The sequence below is a fragment of the Pongo pygmaeus genome, chromosome 20, assembly GCF_028885625.2.
Source record: "Pongo pygmaeus isolate AG05252 chromosome 20, NHGRI_mPonPyg2-v2.0_pri, whole genome shotgun sequence".
Taxonomy (NCBI): domain Eukaryota; kingdom Metazoa; phylum Chordata; class Mammalia; order Primates; family Hominidae; genus Pongo; species Pongo pygmaeus.
In genome coordinates this window covers 871118-888507 of record NC_072393.2, presented here as the reverse complement: position 1 = coordinate 888507, position 17390 = coordinate 871118, and the positions used below count along the sequence as shown (strand labels likewise).

At 62.1% G+C, this 17390-nt stretch overlaps 1 protein-coding gene across 3 annotated transcripts in view; it reads left to right on the top strand.

Moving 5' to 3' along the window:
- Positions 1–17390, top strand: part of SBNO2 (strawberry notch homolog 2) — a 72589-nt gene that overhangs the window by 40652 nt on the left and 14547 nt on the right. For 2 of the 3 annotated variants that reach the window (XM_054466104.2, XM_054466106.2), the window contains 7 exons: positions 11481–11642; positions 15420–15500; positions 15789–15894; positions 16348–16499; positions 16603–16736; positions 16835–16925; positions 17111–17254. In XM_054466104.2, coding sequence (XP_054322079.1) covers positions 11481–11642; positions 15420–15500; positions 15789–15894; positions 16348–16499; positions 16603–16736; positions 16835–16925; positions 17111–17254 — 870 coding nt within the window. Of the gene's footprint in view, positions 1–6808; positions 7035–11480; positions 11643–15419; positions 15501–15788; positions 15895–16347; positions 16500–16602; positions 16737–16834; positions 16926–17110; positions 17255–17390 lie in introns of those variants that run through there. The other variant, XM_054466105.2, reaches the window with a different exon arrangement.

Below are 17390 nucleotides of genomic sequence, written 5' to 3'. Positions count from 1 at the left end.
GGAGGGCCCACTGTGTCTGTCCGTGATGGATGTGTGGAGGGCCCCACTGTGTCTGTCCGTGATGGAGGCATGGAGGGCCCCACTGTGTCTGTCCGTGATGGAGGCATGGAGGGCCCACTGTGTCTGTCCGTGATGGAGGCATGGAGGGCCCACTGTGTCTGTCCGTGATGGAGGCATGGAGGGCCCACTGTGTCTGTCCGTGATGGATGCGTGGAGGCCCCACTGTGTCTGCCCATGTGTCCGTGATGGACGCTTGTGCTGCTTCCACCCGTGGCCGTCGTGAGTTGTGCTGCTGTGAGCACGGGTGCAAACCTCCGAGTGGACACGTTTTCGTTTCTCTTGGGCTCATACCCAGGAGTAGGTGTGGGTTGACAGCAGCTGTGAATCGCTGTTAGCAGCGCCCATATGCAGGTCTGTGTCTGTGTGTTCCAGGCGTAACTGGGTCTGCCTGGGGGGCGATGGGTTCCTGCTCAAGGATAAGAGGCCCTCGGTGCTGCAGCCCACCCTCTGCGCCCAGAGCCTCCCGTGGGTCCCCTGCTGCAGGCCCAGCCCAGCCTCGCGGCCCCACCCCCAGGCTCTCTGGCACCTGTTCCTGCGTGGGGTGAGCGTCCCCCAGGGCAGCCCCTGGTGCCTCTTCTGGGGTCTTCCCCACCGCATCCCAGCCGGAGCCTCCCCCCACCGCACCCCAGCCCGAGCCTCCCCCCACCGCACCCCAGCCCAAGCCTCCCCCCACCACACCCCAGCCCGAGCCTCCCCCCACCGCACCCCAGCCCGAGCCTCTCCCCAGCCTGTGCCCCTGCACAGGACATTCCCCAGGTCCTGCTCGCCTCACTGCCCCTCGCCCATCCCTTGCCGCCTGTTCCTGGGGTGGGGGTGCTCCTTCACCCCTCCCGACATCACCCAGATCCCTTGTGTCTCTGCTGGGCTCCTGGGGCTCTCGGCACCCACAGCCCATCCCCGTTCCCCAGGTACTGCCTCCTTGCCCACCACCTGTCCCGTGAGGACATCTTCACCTGCCGGGCATCCATCCCGGGTCCCCACGGGGCTGCAGGGACCATGGGGAACGCAGCTGTCCGGTAACAACACTCTCTGCCTGGCAGCCCGGGGGCTTCTGGGAAGCTCAGGATGAGCTCACGGCTCAGAAAAGCGCTTTGCAAACTCTGGCTGCTTTCAGGCAGGGAGGCAGGCGGCATTGACTGTTCTGCAGATGCGTTTCAGCAGGGGTCAGAGGCCTCGGCCCACCCGCCACTACGGAGCCCCCACAGTTACTGGCATTGGGCAAAAAAGAGGGAGAGAGATGAGGGAGCGAGGGAGGGAGAGGGAGAGAGGGATTTCTTACAGGAAGCCTTTGGTTCACACCCAGCCAAGGCCAAGAAGAGCCACCTCTGTCCCCTGGTCTGTGCTGAGGCCACAGCCCCCCAGAGGAGGAGCCTCCGCCCAGGGCCTGGGCAGGTGCAGGAGGGGCTGGCAGAGCTGCCCACAGACAGCCTTAGAGAGGGAGACTCAGCAGGAAGCTGTGCGCCAGGGTTCGGCCCTGCCCAGCTGCAGCGCCAGAAGGCACTGAGGCGGCGGCCCCATGGCCCATACCAGGCACCTGGCCGGAACCCTGACAGAAGGGAGCCCAGTTTCCTGGGGAGCCGTGCCAGCCTCCCAGGGCTGCTGTGAGGAAGCAGCACACGCAGCTTCAAAGGCCAGGACTCTGTCCCCTCCCAGCCCTGGAGCCCGGAAGTCCAAAGTCAAGGTGCGGACAGGGCCGCGCTCCTTCCGGCCCCTCCAGCATCTAGGGGACCCAGGCACCCCCTGGCTGTGGCCGCAGGGCTGGGATCTCGCCTCTGTGTCCCGCGGCCTCCTCCCCGGGACTGTGTCTCCTTCCTATGAGGACACCAGGCACGGATCACCCCCTCGGCCAGCGCGGCTTTTTTTTTTTTTTTAACCACTCACATCTGTGAGGACCGGATTCCCAAATAAGGCCACACACACAGCTTCCAGGCACCAGGACTTGATCACACCATTTTGGGGACACAGTTCAGCTCTGCACGGGGCACTCTAGTGACCAGGCCTGCTGAGGAGCCCTTCTCCTAGCCACCAAAGACTGGCAGTGTCCAGGAAGTGCCACCTGTGCCCCACGACCACCTGGAAGCCTCTTCTCTCTGTCTGCCCCCCAGCCCCCTCCAGGAGGAGCCCCTCCCGTCCCCGTTGCCTGTTTCCCTCACTGTAATGCAGGGCAGGGTTCCTGTGAGGGCTGGGGCAGCGGGCACTCAGCCAGGCTTACACGGAGCCCTCAGTCAGCGTTGCTGCGGGACTGGTCAGTGAGGGGTGCACCCTGGACAGAGGCAGAGGGAGAGACCGGGCCACGGGAGCCCAGGACCGGGTGCAGGGTCCCGGAGGTGGGTGGGGGTAGCGCCCAGCAGGTCCCTAGGCGGCGCACCCCTATCCTCAGCCTGACCTGCTCCAGGGACCCCAGGCTGCGCTGTCACATTGGGGCCTGCGGAGCAAGTTGGAGTCTGTGCTTGTTCTTTCTGTGTTTCGTTGCTTTCCAGGTCTTCTAAAAACTGAGACAAAATTCACGTGCCATAAAATCCTCTTTATTTATTTGAGACAGTATTTTGCTCTATTGCCCAGGCTGGAGTGCAGTGGTGTGATCATAACTTACTGCAGCTTCCACCTCCCTAGCTCAAGTGAGTCTCCTGCCATGGCCTTCTGAGCAGCTGGGACCGCAGGTGCCCGCCACCATGCCCACCTGGGACCACGGGTGCCTGCCACCATGCCCAGCTGGTTTTTGTATTTTTTGTGGAGATGGGATCTCACTATGTTGCCCAAGCTGGTCTTGAACTCCTGGGCTCAAGCTGTTCGCCCACCTCAGCTTCCCAAAGTGCTGGGATGGCAGGTGTGAGCCACCACGCTCGGCCAAATCCACCTTTTTTTTTTTTTTTTTTTTTTTTTTTGAGACAGAGTCTTGCTCTGTCGCCCAGGCTAGAGTGCAATGGCATGATTTCAGCTCACTATAACCTCTGCCTCCCGGGTTCAAGCAATTCTCCTGCCTCAGCCTTCCAAGTAGCTGGGATTACAGATACCCGCCACCACACCTGGCTAATTTTTGTATTTTTAGTAGAGACGGGGTTTCACCATGCTGGCCAGTTTGGTCTCGAACTCCTGACCTCGTGATCCGCCCACCTCGGCCTCCCAAAGTGCTGGGATTACAGGCGTAAGGCACCGCGCTGGGCCCAAATCCACACTTTAAAAAAGTATATTCACAGAGTTGTGCAACCACCACCTCTGTCTAGTTCCAGAACATTCCATCACCCCACAGGAAGCCCCGTTCCCATCAGCTGTCACTCCCCGGCCCATCCCCACCCCCTGATAACCCGAACGCTTTTCCTGTCTGTGTGGATTCCTGTTCAGGACATTGCATAGAAATGGCCTCACACACTGCGTGGCCTTCTGTGTTTGGCGTCTCTCACTGAGTGTGACGTCCTCAAGGTGCATCCGTGCTGTGGCTTGGGTCAGAACCTTGCTCCTTTTCATGGCTGGGTCGTGTTCCAGTGTGTGGATGGCCTCACTGTGCTGGCCCCGTTCCTCCGTGGGTGACCGCACTGCAGGAGCCAGGCTGTCATGAGCTGTTGGTCCAGGCGCCTATGAGCTGTGGGTCCACCTGTGAGCTGAGGGTCCACCCGTGAGCCGAGGGTCCACCCGTGAGCCGCGGGTCCACCTGTGAGTTGTGGGTCCTGTGAGCTGTGGGTCCTGTGGCTGTGGGTCCACCCATGAGCCGTGGGTCCACCCGTGAGCCGCGGGTCTACCCGTGAGCTGTGGGTCCACCCGTGAGCTGTGGGTCCACCTGTGAGCTGTGGGTCCAGGCGCCTATGAGCTGTGGGTCCACCCATGAGCTGTGGGTCCTGTGAGCTGTGAGTCCACCCGTGAGCTGAGGGTCCACCCGTGAGCTGTGGGTCCACCCATGAGTTGTGGGTCCTGTGAGCTGTGGGTCCACCCGTGAGCTGTGGGTCCACCCATGAGCTGTGTGTCCACCTGTGAGCTGTGGGTCCACCTGTGAGCTGTGGGTCCTGTGAGCTGTAGGTCCACCTGTGAGCTGTGGGTCCTGTGGCTGTGGGTCCACCCGTGAGCTGTGGGTCCACCGTGAGCTGTGGGTCCCCCCGTGAGCTGTGGGTCCACCCATGAGCTGTGGGTCCTATGAGTTGTGGGTCCACCTGTGAGCTGTGGGTCCCGTGGGCTGTGGGTCCACCTGTGAGCTGTGGGTCCTGTGGGCTGTGAGTCCAGCCGTGAGCTGTGGGTCCTGTGGGCTGTGGGTCACCTGTGAGCTGTGGGTCCTGTGGGCTGTGGGTCCACCTGTGAGCTGTGGGTCCTGTGGGCTGTGGGTCCATCTGTGAGCTGTGGGTCCAGGCGCCTGTGAGCTGTGGGTCCACCCGTGAGCTGTGGGTCCTGTGGCTGTGGGTCCACCCGTGAGCTGTGGGTACTGTGAGCTGAGGGTCCACCCATGAGCTGTGGGTCCTGTGGCTGTGGGTCCACCCGTGAGCTGTGGGTCCACCCGTGAGCTGTGGGTCCACCTGTGAGCTGTGGGTCCAGGTGCTTATGAGCTGTGGGTCCACCCGTGAGCTGTGGGTCCACCCGTGAGTTGTGGGTCCACCTGTGAGGGGTCCAGGTGCCTGTGAGCTGTGGGTCCACCCGTGAGCTGTGGGTCCACCTGTGGGCTGTGGGTCCTGTGAGCTGTGAGTCCACCCGTGAGCTGTGGGTCCACCCATGAGCTGTGGGTCCACCTGTGAGCTGTGGGTCCAGGTGCCTGTGAGCTGTGGGTCCACCCGTGAGCTGTGGGTCTTACCTGTGAGCTGTGGGTCCAGGTGCCTATGAGCTGTGGGTCCACCCATGAGCTGTGGGTCCACCAGTGAGCTGTGGGTCCTGTGGGCTGTGGGTCCACTTGTGAGCTGTGGGTTCACCTGTGAGCTGTGGGTCCACCTGTGAGCTGTGGGTCCACTCGTGAGCTGTGGGTCCTGTGAGCTGTGAGTCCACCCGTGAGCTGTGGGTCCTGTGGGCTGTGGGTCCACCCATGAGCTATGGTTCCACCTGTGAGCTGTGGGTCCAGGCGCCTATGAGCTGTGAGTCCACGGCTTGAGCTGTGGGTCCTGTGAGCTGTGGGTCCACTCGTGAGCTGTGGGTTCAGGCTTTCGTGAGCTGTGGGTCATCCTGATGGCACCTGGGAGTGCAGCTGCTGGGTTAACTGTTACTCCCCATTCGCCTCTTTGAGGAGCTGCAGGGTGGTTCCCAGGCGGCTGCCCCGCATCCTCAGCAGCACTTGTGGTTGTGGGTTTTTTGCGTGGAGCTGGTGTGGAGCTGTCTCTGGGAGTGGCTGTGATTGGCTGCTGGGTTGAGCGGTGGCTGTGATTGGCTGCTGGGTTGAGCGGTGGCTGTGATTGGCTGCTGGGTTGAGCGGCTCCGTGGGTTTCTTCCCCATTGGTTGTTTTCCATTGGCGGGCGGGGTGCCTGGCAGGCGGGCCCCTCGCCCCAGCCGCACAGACCGTGTTGTCGCCCAGCTTCCAGGAGGTGATGGGTCGTGGCAAGGGGTGTGGGCGACGGTCTGCACCAGCCTCCGCTGCTGCGGTGCCTGGTCGCGGGGCCCCAGTGGGGCTGGCACAGGGCCTCAGGGTCTAGAACAGGGTGAGCCCGAGGGAGCGGAGCGCACAGGGTTTGAGGGCCCCCTGCTCCCACTCTCCCCTCAGAGCCCTGGCGGGGGTCCTACAAGCCCAGAACTGTCCCCACCCCTCCGGCCCAGCCACGGGCTCCCCTGGCCTCTCAGGGCGGTTTCCTTCTTTCCCAGGGCCCCTGGCCACAGGGCCGGGCCCTTCCTCCCCTCACAGAGGAGGAGCTGTGGCCACCTGCGCGGTCTCGGCCGCGGTCTCGTGGGAAATGCAGCCTCTGCCGCGTCAGTCGCTGAGTCCAGGCAGATGGGGCCCGTCTTCTCCACGCCCGGCCGTCCTCCCACCCCACCCATTCTCCTCCAAGGACACCGAGAATGACCGCCTGTGGCTCGGTGTGCGGTCCCATCAGGTGTCTGCCCCGCGGTGTCTGGGCCCCTGTGATGCGCCAGGGTTCCCGCAGTGCGGGCAAGAGTGTGGCCGCCGGCGGGTTCGCGGCCCGGGGTTGCCCCAGCAAGTGCATCATTGACACTTGGTTTTCTACCAAAGCAAGAACGTTCTTTTCCCAGGACGCTACCACTTGTTCCTGCGCTGCTGTGCCAAGGGGGCTGAGGCCGGGTCTGGCCAGAGCCTGGAGAGGAGGGGCCCAGGCTCAGCTCTCCCTCCGCCAGCCCCAGGTCAGGGGAGGCCACAGGGCCCCCGCTGAACCCCTGGGCACGGACAGCAGGGAAAGAGCAGGGAGGGGACTTTGCTTCGGCGGCAGGGGCTTCTCAGGGACCTCAGCCTGCAGAGGTGTGGTGGGGAGAGCCCCAGGGGGGTGCAGCAAGGCCTGAGGTGCGCTCGGCATGGGTGGGGTGCTGGGTGAAGGGAGGCCGTCCTGGCCTCAGTTTCCTTGCCTGTGGTTTGGGGGCACCAGGAACAGCAGCTGGTCCCCGTGGAACGGAACCCAGCTCCCTGCAATCTGCGGATACCGAGGCCCATGCCCACCTGGGCACTGTGCATGTCCCCCGGGTGCCCCAAAGGGGGCTGGTCCTGCGGCCGGGCACGGGTGGGGGTGCCTGTTGACAGCGCCTGTGGCAGATCCGCCCCGTACAGTAATTCTCCTCGCGCGCTGCCAGTAATTGCCCTGACTTACGGGGCCGGCATCATTTCCTGAAAGTCAGTCCCGGCCTTAGAGGAAGTAGGCGCCGGCGGCGGTGACTAAACCGACATGCAAATACAGCCGGGCGGAGAGCCGCCCCCGTCCGCCCCGGCCGACCCAATGCTGGGGCTGCTGCCGCGGTCATGAGGGAGCCGCTCCCGGGCAGCGCTTCCAGGGGGACCCCTGGCCCCCCGAGCGCCGGGACCATGTCCCAGCTGCAGTTCTGGCTGCAGTTCGAGGCTCTGAACAAGGTAACACTCCCTTCCCGGGGCGGGCGAGGCCCTCGGGGGCAGGGGTCTGGGAGGTGGGACCCCCATTCAGGATGGCCGGGCCACCTGCCGGAGCAGCCGGCATCTCATCCTAGAGTGCGAGGCCGCCAGGCTCTAAAAAAATTCCCACCCCGCCCCGTCCGTCTCTTCTGGCAGTGAGAGGGAATCTGCCGGAAGGTTCCGAGGCAGAGATTTAAGACTTCGGGCTGGGAGCGGCGCCCTGTGCGTAGGCTGGGGAAGGCGAGCGGACTGGGGGGTCGGGCTCAGCCCCGCCTGGACGGGGGCCCTCAGTGACACTGGCAGTGGCTGTTGGGAGGGCTGTGTCCCCCTCCTTTTGCCCCTGGGGTAGGACCCAGAGCTGTGGCTTTCCTCTGGAGAAGCCTCAGGTGGAGGGGCTCTGGGTGTCTTATGGAGCTCTCGTAGGGAGCGGAGGCTGGGTGGGCCTGATCAGGGCTGGCTCTGGTGGCGCAGGCGGGCAAATCCCTGTGGCTCCCCAGGGGTGCTGGAGCACAGGGCAGCGGCAGCACATCAGGTCTGGAGTCAGTTCTGGAGTCAGATCTGGAGTTGGCTGCCCAGGGGCAGGAGGAGCTGTGTCTGCTGCTTTTGAAGGGGGCAGAACTAGGTCCTGCCAGCTCCCCGCCTCAGCCCAGGGCTCCTGAAATGCTACAGAGACAAGAACCACAGCGGGCAGCCCCGGTCCTCCCTGGGGCCCCAGAACTGGGGGCTGGCGGGGAGGGGTGCAAGTGTCACCCCTGAGGGGCCTTGGTGCTTGTCCTCACTGGAGACTACAGAAGGGCCCGGTTCCCCGGGGAGGCACCACGTCCGCTGAGCTGAGGCTGGAGGGTGGGTGGGGCATGTGGTGAAGGATGCAGGAGCCTGGACCGGCCTGGAGGGGCTGTAGAGGGACACACAGGCGTGGGTGGGACTTAGGCTGTCTCTGAGGTGAGCTTGTGGCTGCTAGGAGTCAAATGCAGATGTGGGCAGAGGACGGAGCCACTGTGGGGGGAGCTGGCCTGGCTCCGTTCAGCTTCCCACACGTAAACAGGGCCAGCCCTGGGAACCCCGTCTCCCTCTGTCCCTAATCGCTGAGGGCACCTGCTAGAGGTGAAGGCTTCAAGGTCTCATGCACCTGGCGGGGTGTCCTGTGCTGGGAAGGACCGGACAGGGAGCAGGGCAGGGCCTCAAGGCTGCGTTCTTGGAGCCTGAAAGCTGCAAGCACTCCCTCATTATCAGACTTTCACTTTTATTTATTTGTTTTTGTGACAGGGACTTGCTCTGTCACCCAGGCTGGTGTGCAGTGGCACGATCTCGGCTCCCTGCAACCTCCACCGACTGGGTTCAAGCAATCCTCCCACCTCAGCCTCCTGAGTAGCTGAGACTACAGACACATGCTGCCATGCCCAGCTGATTTTTAAACTTTCTGTAGACATGGAGTCTTGCTGTGTTGCCCAGGCTGGTCTTGAACTCCTGGGCTCAAGCGATCCTTTCACCTTGGCTCTAAAACGCTAGGATTACAGGCGTGAGCCACTACGCCCTGCTTGACTTTAACTTTTTTTCTGAGATAGGGTCTCGCTCTGTCTCCCAGGCTGGCGTGCAGTGGCGCAATTATAGCTCACTGCTGCCTCGACCACCTGGGCTCAAGCGATCCTCCTGCCTCAGCCTCCTGAGTAGCAGACGTGAGCCCCCCCGCCTGACTTGACTTTAACTTTTCAAACTGTTTTAGAATGACAGAAAATCTGCAGGGACAGTGCAGAGTCCCCGCACCCCCACTTCCGGGCTCCCTGCTCTTCTGTCTCCCGTCTGTGGCTGTCACGGCTGATGAACCAACATCCATACGCCACCGTTAACTCCTGAGGCCCACGCTTTGCTTGGGTTGCCTCAGTTTCCCCCATGTCCTTTCCTGCCCAGGACCCCACGTGGTGTTTAGGCATCTCCTCAGGCTCCTCTGGGCTGTGACGGTTTCTCAGAGGCCCGTGTTTCAGATGCACTGGGCGGTCCTGGGGCTGGTCGGGTGGTGTGGATGCCCTGGAGTAGTTGGGCTGGTGTTTCCTCAGACTGGGGCAGGAGTTTTGGGAGGAGGACCTTGGGCAGGAGGACCCTGATGTCCTGTCTTCTTGGGCTGAGGGCACCTGGTGAGGGCGTGGGGCAGGTGTCTCTGCCTGAGGTCCCTTCCCTCTGTCCACGCTGAGCTCCGGGGAAGGACTCGCCATGTGACCCACGCATTTGGGTTTGGGGAGTTCTCCTCCGCTCTGCCTGTGCTCCCTGCACCACCAAGGCCTGGGTGGTTCTGGGCCCGATAGCAACTCACCCCCCGCTCCTGGCTGGGGCCTTGATCAACTCAGGAGCCCCTGACCTTGCCCGGGAAATGCTTCCACGGAGGGTCCGGGCCACAGGTCAGCGTGACCAGGCCCTCTGCAGCCTGGGTGGGCAATGTCCGGAGGGCCCTTATGTGCCTCAGTGGGGCGAATGCTCCCCAACCCTGCCGATTGAGGCCTCCAGAGGCTCTGGGAGGTGGGCTGCTCCTACCCTCCTGGGGTGGGGGGCTGCACCCTACCTGGCTCTGGGCCTCAGGTGAGCAGCATGGACACCTCTGTCCTGGGGGTCTCTGTTTGTTTGGGAGCAGGTTCCTGAAAGTCCCTAGTGATCAGTGCCCAGGTGCTTGGGTCTGACAGGGTGGGCAGTGGGCAAAGCTGAGCAAGGTGAGGGGGACGGAACCCACAGCTTCCAGGGAGAAACAGTGCCCCCTTGACATGCATGGTTTTTTTCTTTGTTTTTCTTGAGACGGAGTCTTCCTGTGTCACCCAGGCTGGAGTGCAATGGCATGATCTCAGCCCGCTGCAACCTCTGCCTCCTGAGTTCAAGCAATTCTCCTGCCTCAGCCTCCCAAGTAGCTAGGATTACAGGCACACACCACCATGCCCAGCTAATTTTTGTGGTTTTAGTAAAGACGGGGTTTTACCATATTGGTCAGGCTGGTCTTGAACTCCTGACCTCAGGTGATCTGCCCACCTTGGCTTCTCAAAGTGCTGGGATTACAGGCGTGAGCTACCATGCCCAGTCTTTTTTTTTTTTTTTTTTTTTTTGAGACAGAGTCTTGCTCTGTCACCCAGGCTGGAATGTAGTTGTGCAGTAACAGCTCACTGCAGCCTTGACCTCTCTGGACTCAGGTGATCCTCCCGCCTCAGCCCCCCGAGTAGCTGGGACTATGGGCATGCACCACCACACCCAGCTAATTTTTGTATTTGTAGTAGAAATGGGGTTTCGCCATATTGTCCAGGCGAATCTTGAACTGCTGGACTCAGGCAATCTTCCACCTTGGCCTCCAAGTGCTGGGATTACAGGCGTGAGACATCACATGTGGCCAGGCATGGTGGCTCACTCCTGTAATCCCAGCACTTTGGTAGGCCAAGGTGGACGGATCACCTGAGACCAGGAGTTCGAAACCAGCCTGACCAATATGGAGAAACTCCGTCTCTACTAAAAATACAAAATTAGGCCGAGCACGATGGTTCACGCCTGTAATCCCAGCACTTTGGGAGGCCGAGGTGGGTGGATCACCTGAGGTCAGGAGTTCGAGACCAGCGTGGCCAACGTGGTGAAACCCCGTCTCTACTAAAAATACAAAAATTAGCTGGGCGTGGTGGCATGCGCCTGTAATCCCAGCTACTTCGGAGGCTGAGGCAGGAAAATCGCTTGAACCTGGGAGGCAGAGGTTGCAGTGAGAGGAGATCACACCACTGCACTCCAGCCCAGGCAACAGTGCAAGAATCCTTCTCAAAAAAAAAAAAAAAAAAAAAAAAAAAGAAATGATGTACATGCATCTCCTCCACTGGGTGGGCAGTGTGTGTGTGTGTGTGTGTGTGTGTATGTGTGTGTGTGTGTGTGTGTGTGAGTGATCCCCATGGCGAGCCCCACCTCTGGGCGTGGCTGCCCCCCCACCTGGCACAGGGCATGGCACCAGGCTCACCCCAGACCCGAGCTGCTCAGAGTTCCTGCAGCATCGCTGCCCTTCAGGTGCCGCAGAAGTCAGACACCGTCCTGCGTGGCCCTGAGGGCTGGTGTTTCTCACCCATTGCTTGTTTATTTTTTTCTTTTTTGAGACGGAGTCTCACTCTCTGGCTCTGCCACGTGGTGGCTTACGCCTGTCATCCCAGCACTTTGGGAGGCCGAAGCAGGCGGATCACTTAAGGTCAGGAGTTCAAAACCAGGCTGGCCAACATGGTGAAACCCCGTCTCTAGTAAAAATACAAAAAAATTAGCCGGGCATGGTGGCGCGCACCTGTAATCCCAGCTACTTGGGAGGATGAGGCAGGAGAATTGCTTGAACCCGGGAGGGCCGTGGTGTCTCCCGTCCCCACGTGCTCCAGTGTGTGGAGGGGCCGTGGTGTCTCCCGTCCCCCCCTCACCGGGCCTGGCCTTGTCTTCCAGGACTCCTCCTATTTTGAGGACTTCTCCAACATCTCCATCTTCTCCTCGTCCGTGGACTCCCTGTCAGACATCGTGGACACGCCCGACTTCCTGCCAGCCGACAGCCTCAACCAGGTGTCCACCATCTGGGATGATAACCCTGCCCCCTCCACCCACGATAAGGTCAGTGCGCCCGACACCCCCAGCCAGCCCCGACCCACCAGCGTGGCCTCCCCAGCCCAGGACCCACATGGTCCAGTGATGTCTCAGTCTCCCCCAGTCTGCGTGCCGATGGCTGTGCCTGTCACTGTCGGCGCCGTCTGTGGCCATGGATGAGGTGGTTAGGTGAGGGTCCTCTTGTGTCCTGAATAGGAGAAGGTGATCTCCAGGACATCTGTGGCTACCACATCCAGGCGGTGCTCCTGGCATGAAGTTGGGGGGGGGCCAGGACGCTGCCCAGCACCCTGCAGTGTGCCCAGTATGGCCCCACCCGAGAGGGACCCTGCCCCATGTCCACCGCACCTGGGGAGTCCCTGGTCTAGAGAAGCACAGGAAGGTGATGGGACAGAGAAGCGTGGTCAGGGAGGGCCCCGTGGAGAGGCAGCGCCCAGCGGGCCCAGGCAACGTGGCTGTCCAGGCAAAGGAACAGAACCTGTGGTGGCATCCAGTCCCATGGTGCCCTGGGTCAGAAGTGGCCGTGTCCCCGCCGGGGGGAGCTGAGAGGGCAAGGTTGGCAGAATCCTGTCCCAGGGTGGGGAGTTGGACATTGTCCTTGGGGGCTGCGGGGCTGGGGTTTGCCTCCAAGAAGCTCCTGAAGGACCTGGGTGGGCCAGGCCTAGAGCAGGGGTTGTAGGGCAGCAGGGCCCTCAGGTTCTTTGGACCTAGCCTCTAGCCGTGCCACATTGCCATGCAGTGGAGGTGTCTGGTGAGGGAGGCATAGCCAGGAGCCAGGCCTGGGGAGTCCCTTCCCCTATCCGGACCTGTCCAGGAGAGAAGCTTCTAGACTTTGGGAGCGGACGTTGGACATGTGTCTGGGGCTGAGCGCCTTCTGGTGAGGGCCCATGCCAGCCTCCCTACGCTCCTGGCACACTGGTGGGCTCACACCCATAGGCCGCTCTCCCGGGCCCTCAGGAAGGATGCAACCCGGGCAGCAGAACTCACGAGCTTGGGAGCCCAGGCAGGAAGCATCAGGGCACCCCACAGCCACGGTGGGCAGCTCAGGAAGCGTCAGGGTACCCCACAGCCACGGTGGGCAGCTCAGGAAGCATCAGGGCACCCCGCAGCCACGGTGGGCAGCTCAGGAAGCATCAGGGCACCCCGCAGCCACGGTGGGCAGCTCAGGAAGCATCAGGGCACCCCGCAGCCACGGTGGGCAGCTCAGGAAGCATCAGGGCACCCCGCAGCCACGGTGGGCAGCTCAGGAAGCATCAGGGCACCCCGCAGCCACGGTGGGCGGCTCAGGCTTGGTCCCTCTGGCACAAGGGCCCAGCGGAGCACTTCACCCAGCCCAGGGCCTGTGCCTTCCCGGCTAGCTCCCAGGTCCTCAGCAGGGCGTGAGGAAAGAAGCCAGGGCCTGACCAGCCTGCTGTGGACGGCACGAGGGCATCTGAAACCCAATGCCCGCCAGCCCCACCGGGAATGGTGACTCAGCCTTCCAGGAACCCGTGTGGCATCTGTTTTTTTGTGTTTTGTTAATTTAAAAAAAAAAAGGAGAGGGCAACTGAGTACAGGTTTCTAACCTTCCTGTGCCACGTTTCCACTTTCTGTAAAAACCTTCAGGAGTGTTCCTAGTGTCAGAAAACGCAGAGGCTGTGGAAGTCAGTTCATTAGCATCACTAGCCCTGTGGTTCCCACACACTGCTGAGAACCTGGCCCGGGCTCAGGCAGGCTTGGGCGGAAACCTCACCCGTCTCAGGACGTTGGGGTTCAAGTGGGGGACCGGGTCTAGAAGAGGTGCTCTTATTTATTTATTGATTTTGAGACAGGATCTCACTCTGTCGCCCAGGCTGGAGTGTGGTGGTGCAATCTCAGCCCATTTCAGCCTCGACCTTCTGGGCTAAAGCAATCCTCCTGCCTCAGCCTCCCGAGTAGCTGGGACCACAGGCACACGGCACCACGCCTGGCTAATTTTTGTATTTTTTGTAGAGACAGGGTTTTATCATGTTGCCCAGGCTGGTCTGGAACCCTGGCCTCAAAAGATCTCGCCCGTTCTGCCTCTGCCTCCCACAGTGCTGGGATTACAGGCCTGAGCCACGTACCCGGCCGGGATTCTCTCCTTTCCAATTCTTCACACTCACTTTTTTTTTTTTTTTTAAGACAGAGTCTCTCGCTCTTGTTGCCCAGGCTGGAGGGCAATGGTGCGATCTCAGCTCACTGCAACCTCCACCTCCCAGGTTCAAGCTATTCTCCTGCCTCCTCAGCCTCCCTAGTAGCTGAGATTACAGGCATGCACCACCATGCCTGGCTAATTTTGTATTTTTAGTAGAGACGGGGTTTCTCCATGTTGGTCAGGCTGGTCTTGAACGCCCAACCTCAGGTGATCCACCCGTCTCGGCCCCCCAAAGTGCTGGGATTACAGGCGTGAGCCACCGTGCCCGGCCCACGCTCACTTTTTTTTTTTTTTTTTCTGAGATGGAGTCTCGCCCTGTCACCCAGGCTGGAGTGCAGTGGCGAGATCTCAGCTCACTGCAACCTCTGCCTCCTGGGTTTAAGCGATTCTCCTGCCTCAGCCTCCTGATTAGTTGGGATTACAGGCGCCCGCCACCACACTTGGCTATTTTTTTTTTTTTTTTGTATCTTTAGTAGAGATGGGGTTTCAGCATGTTGGCCAGGCTGGTCTCAAAATCCTGACCCCCACTCTGGGAGGCCTCGGCCCCCTAAAGTGCTGGGATTTACAGGCGTGAGCCACTGCACCCTGCCCATGCTTACATTTTTTATGGTTCGTATTACCGTTAGGATTTTTGCTTTTTAAGGGTGGGTATATTCCAGAATCACACAGACCTTAGTTTGGACCCTGCCATCCCCCAGCCATCCGTCCCGGGGTCCACCCTGTCTCAGTGTTGGCGTCTGGACAGCGGGCATGACGGGCCACACCACCCCCCTGACCCACCCGTTCACAGGCTTTACACGCCCAGTCAGTTCAGAGACTCCCGGGTGGGCCACAGACTCATCCAGAGGCCTGGCACACCTGGCTGCCCAGGCCTGGGGTCAGCTCCCTGAGGACAGTGCCACTGCCCACCCCGGTGAATCTGCATGGGGCTCCGGGCAGTCCTTCTCCCCAGGGTGGGGCCGCAATGGGACGTGTCCTCTGGTCACTACAGTGGCAAGCGTCCTCGCCCCATCCCTCACAGAGGAGCTGCTGCCCTCAAGGGGCCTTGGGGACTGCACCCACGGGGGTCCTTGGCGAGTGCAGGGCTGCCCTGGGCCACCCACCCTGTGTGCTGGGAGCTATCGGGTGAGGGACAAGGCCCACGCCCGCCCGCCCCCACTGCCTCTGTCTCCTCTTCCCCCTCGAGAGGGAGCTCCCAACCCCTTGTCTCCCAGGCCCCCAAGGGCCTCCTGCACTGCATGGGGCTGGCACACAGTGGGTCACTCCTGTCAGACCCCTGTCCACAGCCTTCCCGGCAGCTCCCGCGGGACCATGCTGTGTTGTGTCAGAACTAGCCGGACACCTTCCTCCCAGGCACTCCAGGCAGGCACACCAGGCATCAGTGAGAAGGCAGCCAGGTGCTGGCCAGGAGGAGCGAACCTTAGGCCCCAGGGAGGTGCCCACTGGGGAGGCTTGGGAGGCACCAGGGTCACCCTGAGAACAGCAGGAGAGCAAGACCCAGGGCCCTGGGAGCGAGGATGGGGAGCGAGGATGGGGCAGTGGGGAGCCTCCCTCTGGTGGCCAGGCTGCGAGGGCCCACCAGCTGTGACCTGTCCCCTCCGGCCCGGGCCAACATCCTGCTCCCCTTCCAGCTGTTCCAGCTCAGCAGGCCGTTTGCAGGCTTCGAGGACTTTCTGCCCTCCCACAGCACCCCACTTCTCGTCAGCTACCAGGTGAGCTGGGCCCAGCCAAGAGCTCCCTCCCCTGCCCTCTCATGGGACCTAAGGAGAGGGCTCAGCACAGGAATCTCCATTGTGGGGAGCGCGTGGCTGGCCTAGAAGCTGGGAGTGCCCATTTTACAGCTGAGGAGACGGAGGCCCTGGGGGAGGGCAGACAGAGCCATTTCCCACCCCTGGGTCACTCAGCTGCCCATGGTCAGCCTGGCCCCTGCCCCTGCGGGAGCCCAGTGCCCACGGCCACTCAGGCTTGCAGTCTCCACTGAGCTCCCACCACGCACACAGGAGCAGAGTGTGCAGAGCCAGCCAGAGGAGGAGGACGAGGCTGAGGAGGAGGAGGCGGAGGAGCTAGGGCACACAGAGACCTACGCCGACTACGTGCCGTCCAAGTGTGAGTGGCCTGGCTGCACCCAGCTCTGGGACAGGTTCAGACCCTTTTGTGGGACCGAGATCCTGCAGGTGACCACCGCCCGCACAGCTCCACAGGGGGAATGTGAAGCTTCAGGGAGGGCCGGAGAGCCCTGGGGACAGGTTCTACAATCCAGGCTTATACAAAACCGGGGTTCGCAGGGGGGAGAAGTGAAAAGGAACCTCAGAGGCACTGGGAAGATTTTTATGCATTTCCCCTCCTGCAAGTCGCTGGCCACGCCCCCAACCAACCCATCAGGCCGTGGCCACGCCCCCAACCCAGCCAGCCCTGACCACTCCTCCACCCAGGCATTCCTGGCCACGCCCTAAAACTGCCAGCTCTGGCCACGCCCCAGACCCGCCCAGCGGGCCATAACCGGGTCTGGTCACCACTTGGCCATACCCTTTACCTTGCCCTCTGTCCTTGCCTCTCCAGCCAAGATTGGGAAGCAGCACCCAGACCGCGTGGTGGAGACCAGCACACTGTCCAGCGTCCCGCCCCCAGACATCACCTACACCCTGGCCCTGCCCTCGGACAGCGGGGCCCTGTCTGCCCTGCAGCTGGAGGCCATCACCTACGCCTGCCAGGTGACCGCATGTCCCCACCCCAGCCCAGCCCGTGTCCGCGAGGGCCCTGGGGAGGGGCCGGGGCCGGCACCCCCAGGCCCTGACGCCTGCTCTCTGGCCACAGCAACACGAGGTCCTGCTCCCCAGCGGGCAGCGCGCGGGCTTTCTCATCGGCGACGGGGCCGGTGTGGGCAAAGGCCGGACAGTGGCCGGAGTCATCCTGGAGAACCACCTGCGTGGCCGAAAGAAAGCATTGTGGTGAGGCCCTGCCTGGGGCAGGGGGTGGTGGCGGGGGGTGGGGGCAGAAGCAGGGGCGAGGGGGAAGCGTGGGCGCCCCTGACGCCCCCACCCCGCAGGTTCAGCGTCTCCAACGACCTCAAGTACGACGCGGAGCGCGACCTGCGGGACATCGAAGCCACGGGCATCGCGGTGCACGCGCTCAGCAAGGTAGGGGCTATGCTTGGCAAAGTACGGGGCAAGGTGGGGACCGTGCCCTGCAAAGCGGGGGCTGCTCAGCTGGGTGGGCCGGCAGCCAGAGCAGGCTCTGCCCAGCACTGCTACAGATAGGGAGACCCAGGTCCAGAGCCTGCTGAGCCGGGGCCCCATCCCGCACCTGTTCCGTGCGTCCCCAGATCAAGTACGGTGACACCACTACCTCAGAGGGCGTCCTCTTCGCCACCTACTCCGCCCTGATTGGGGAGAGCCAGGCCGGTGGCCAGCATCGCACTCGCCTCCGGCAGATCCTGGACTGGTGTGGGGAGGCCTTCGAGGGCGTCGTATCCTGCTGGGGGCAGTCGGGAGGGGAGGGCTGGATAGGGGGTCGGAGGGAAAGGGAGGATGGAGGAGTGGGAGAGGAAGGGTGGGAGTTAGGAGAGAGGAGGGAGGGGAGGGATGGGGCTGGGGAAGGGCTGG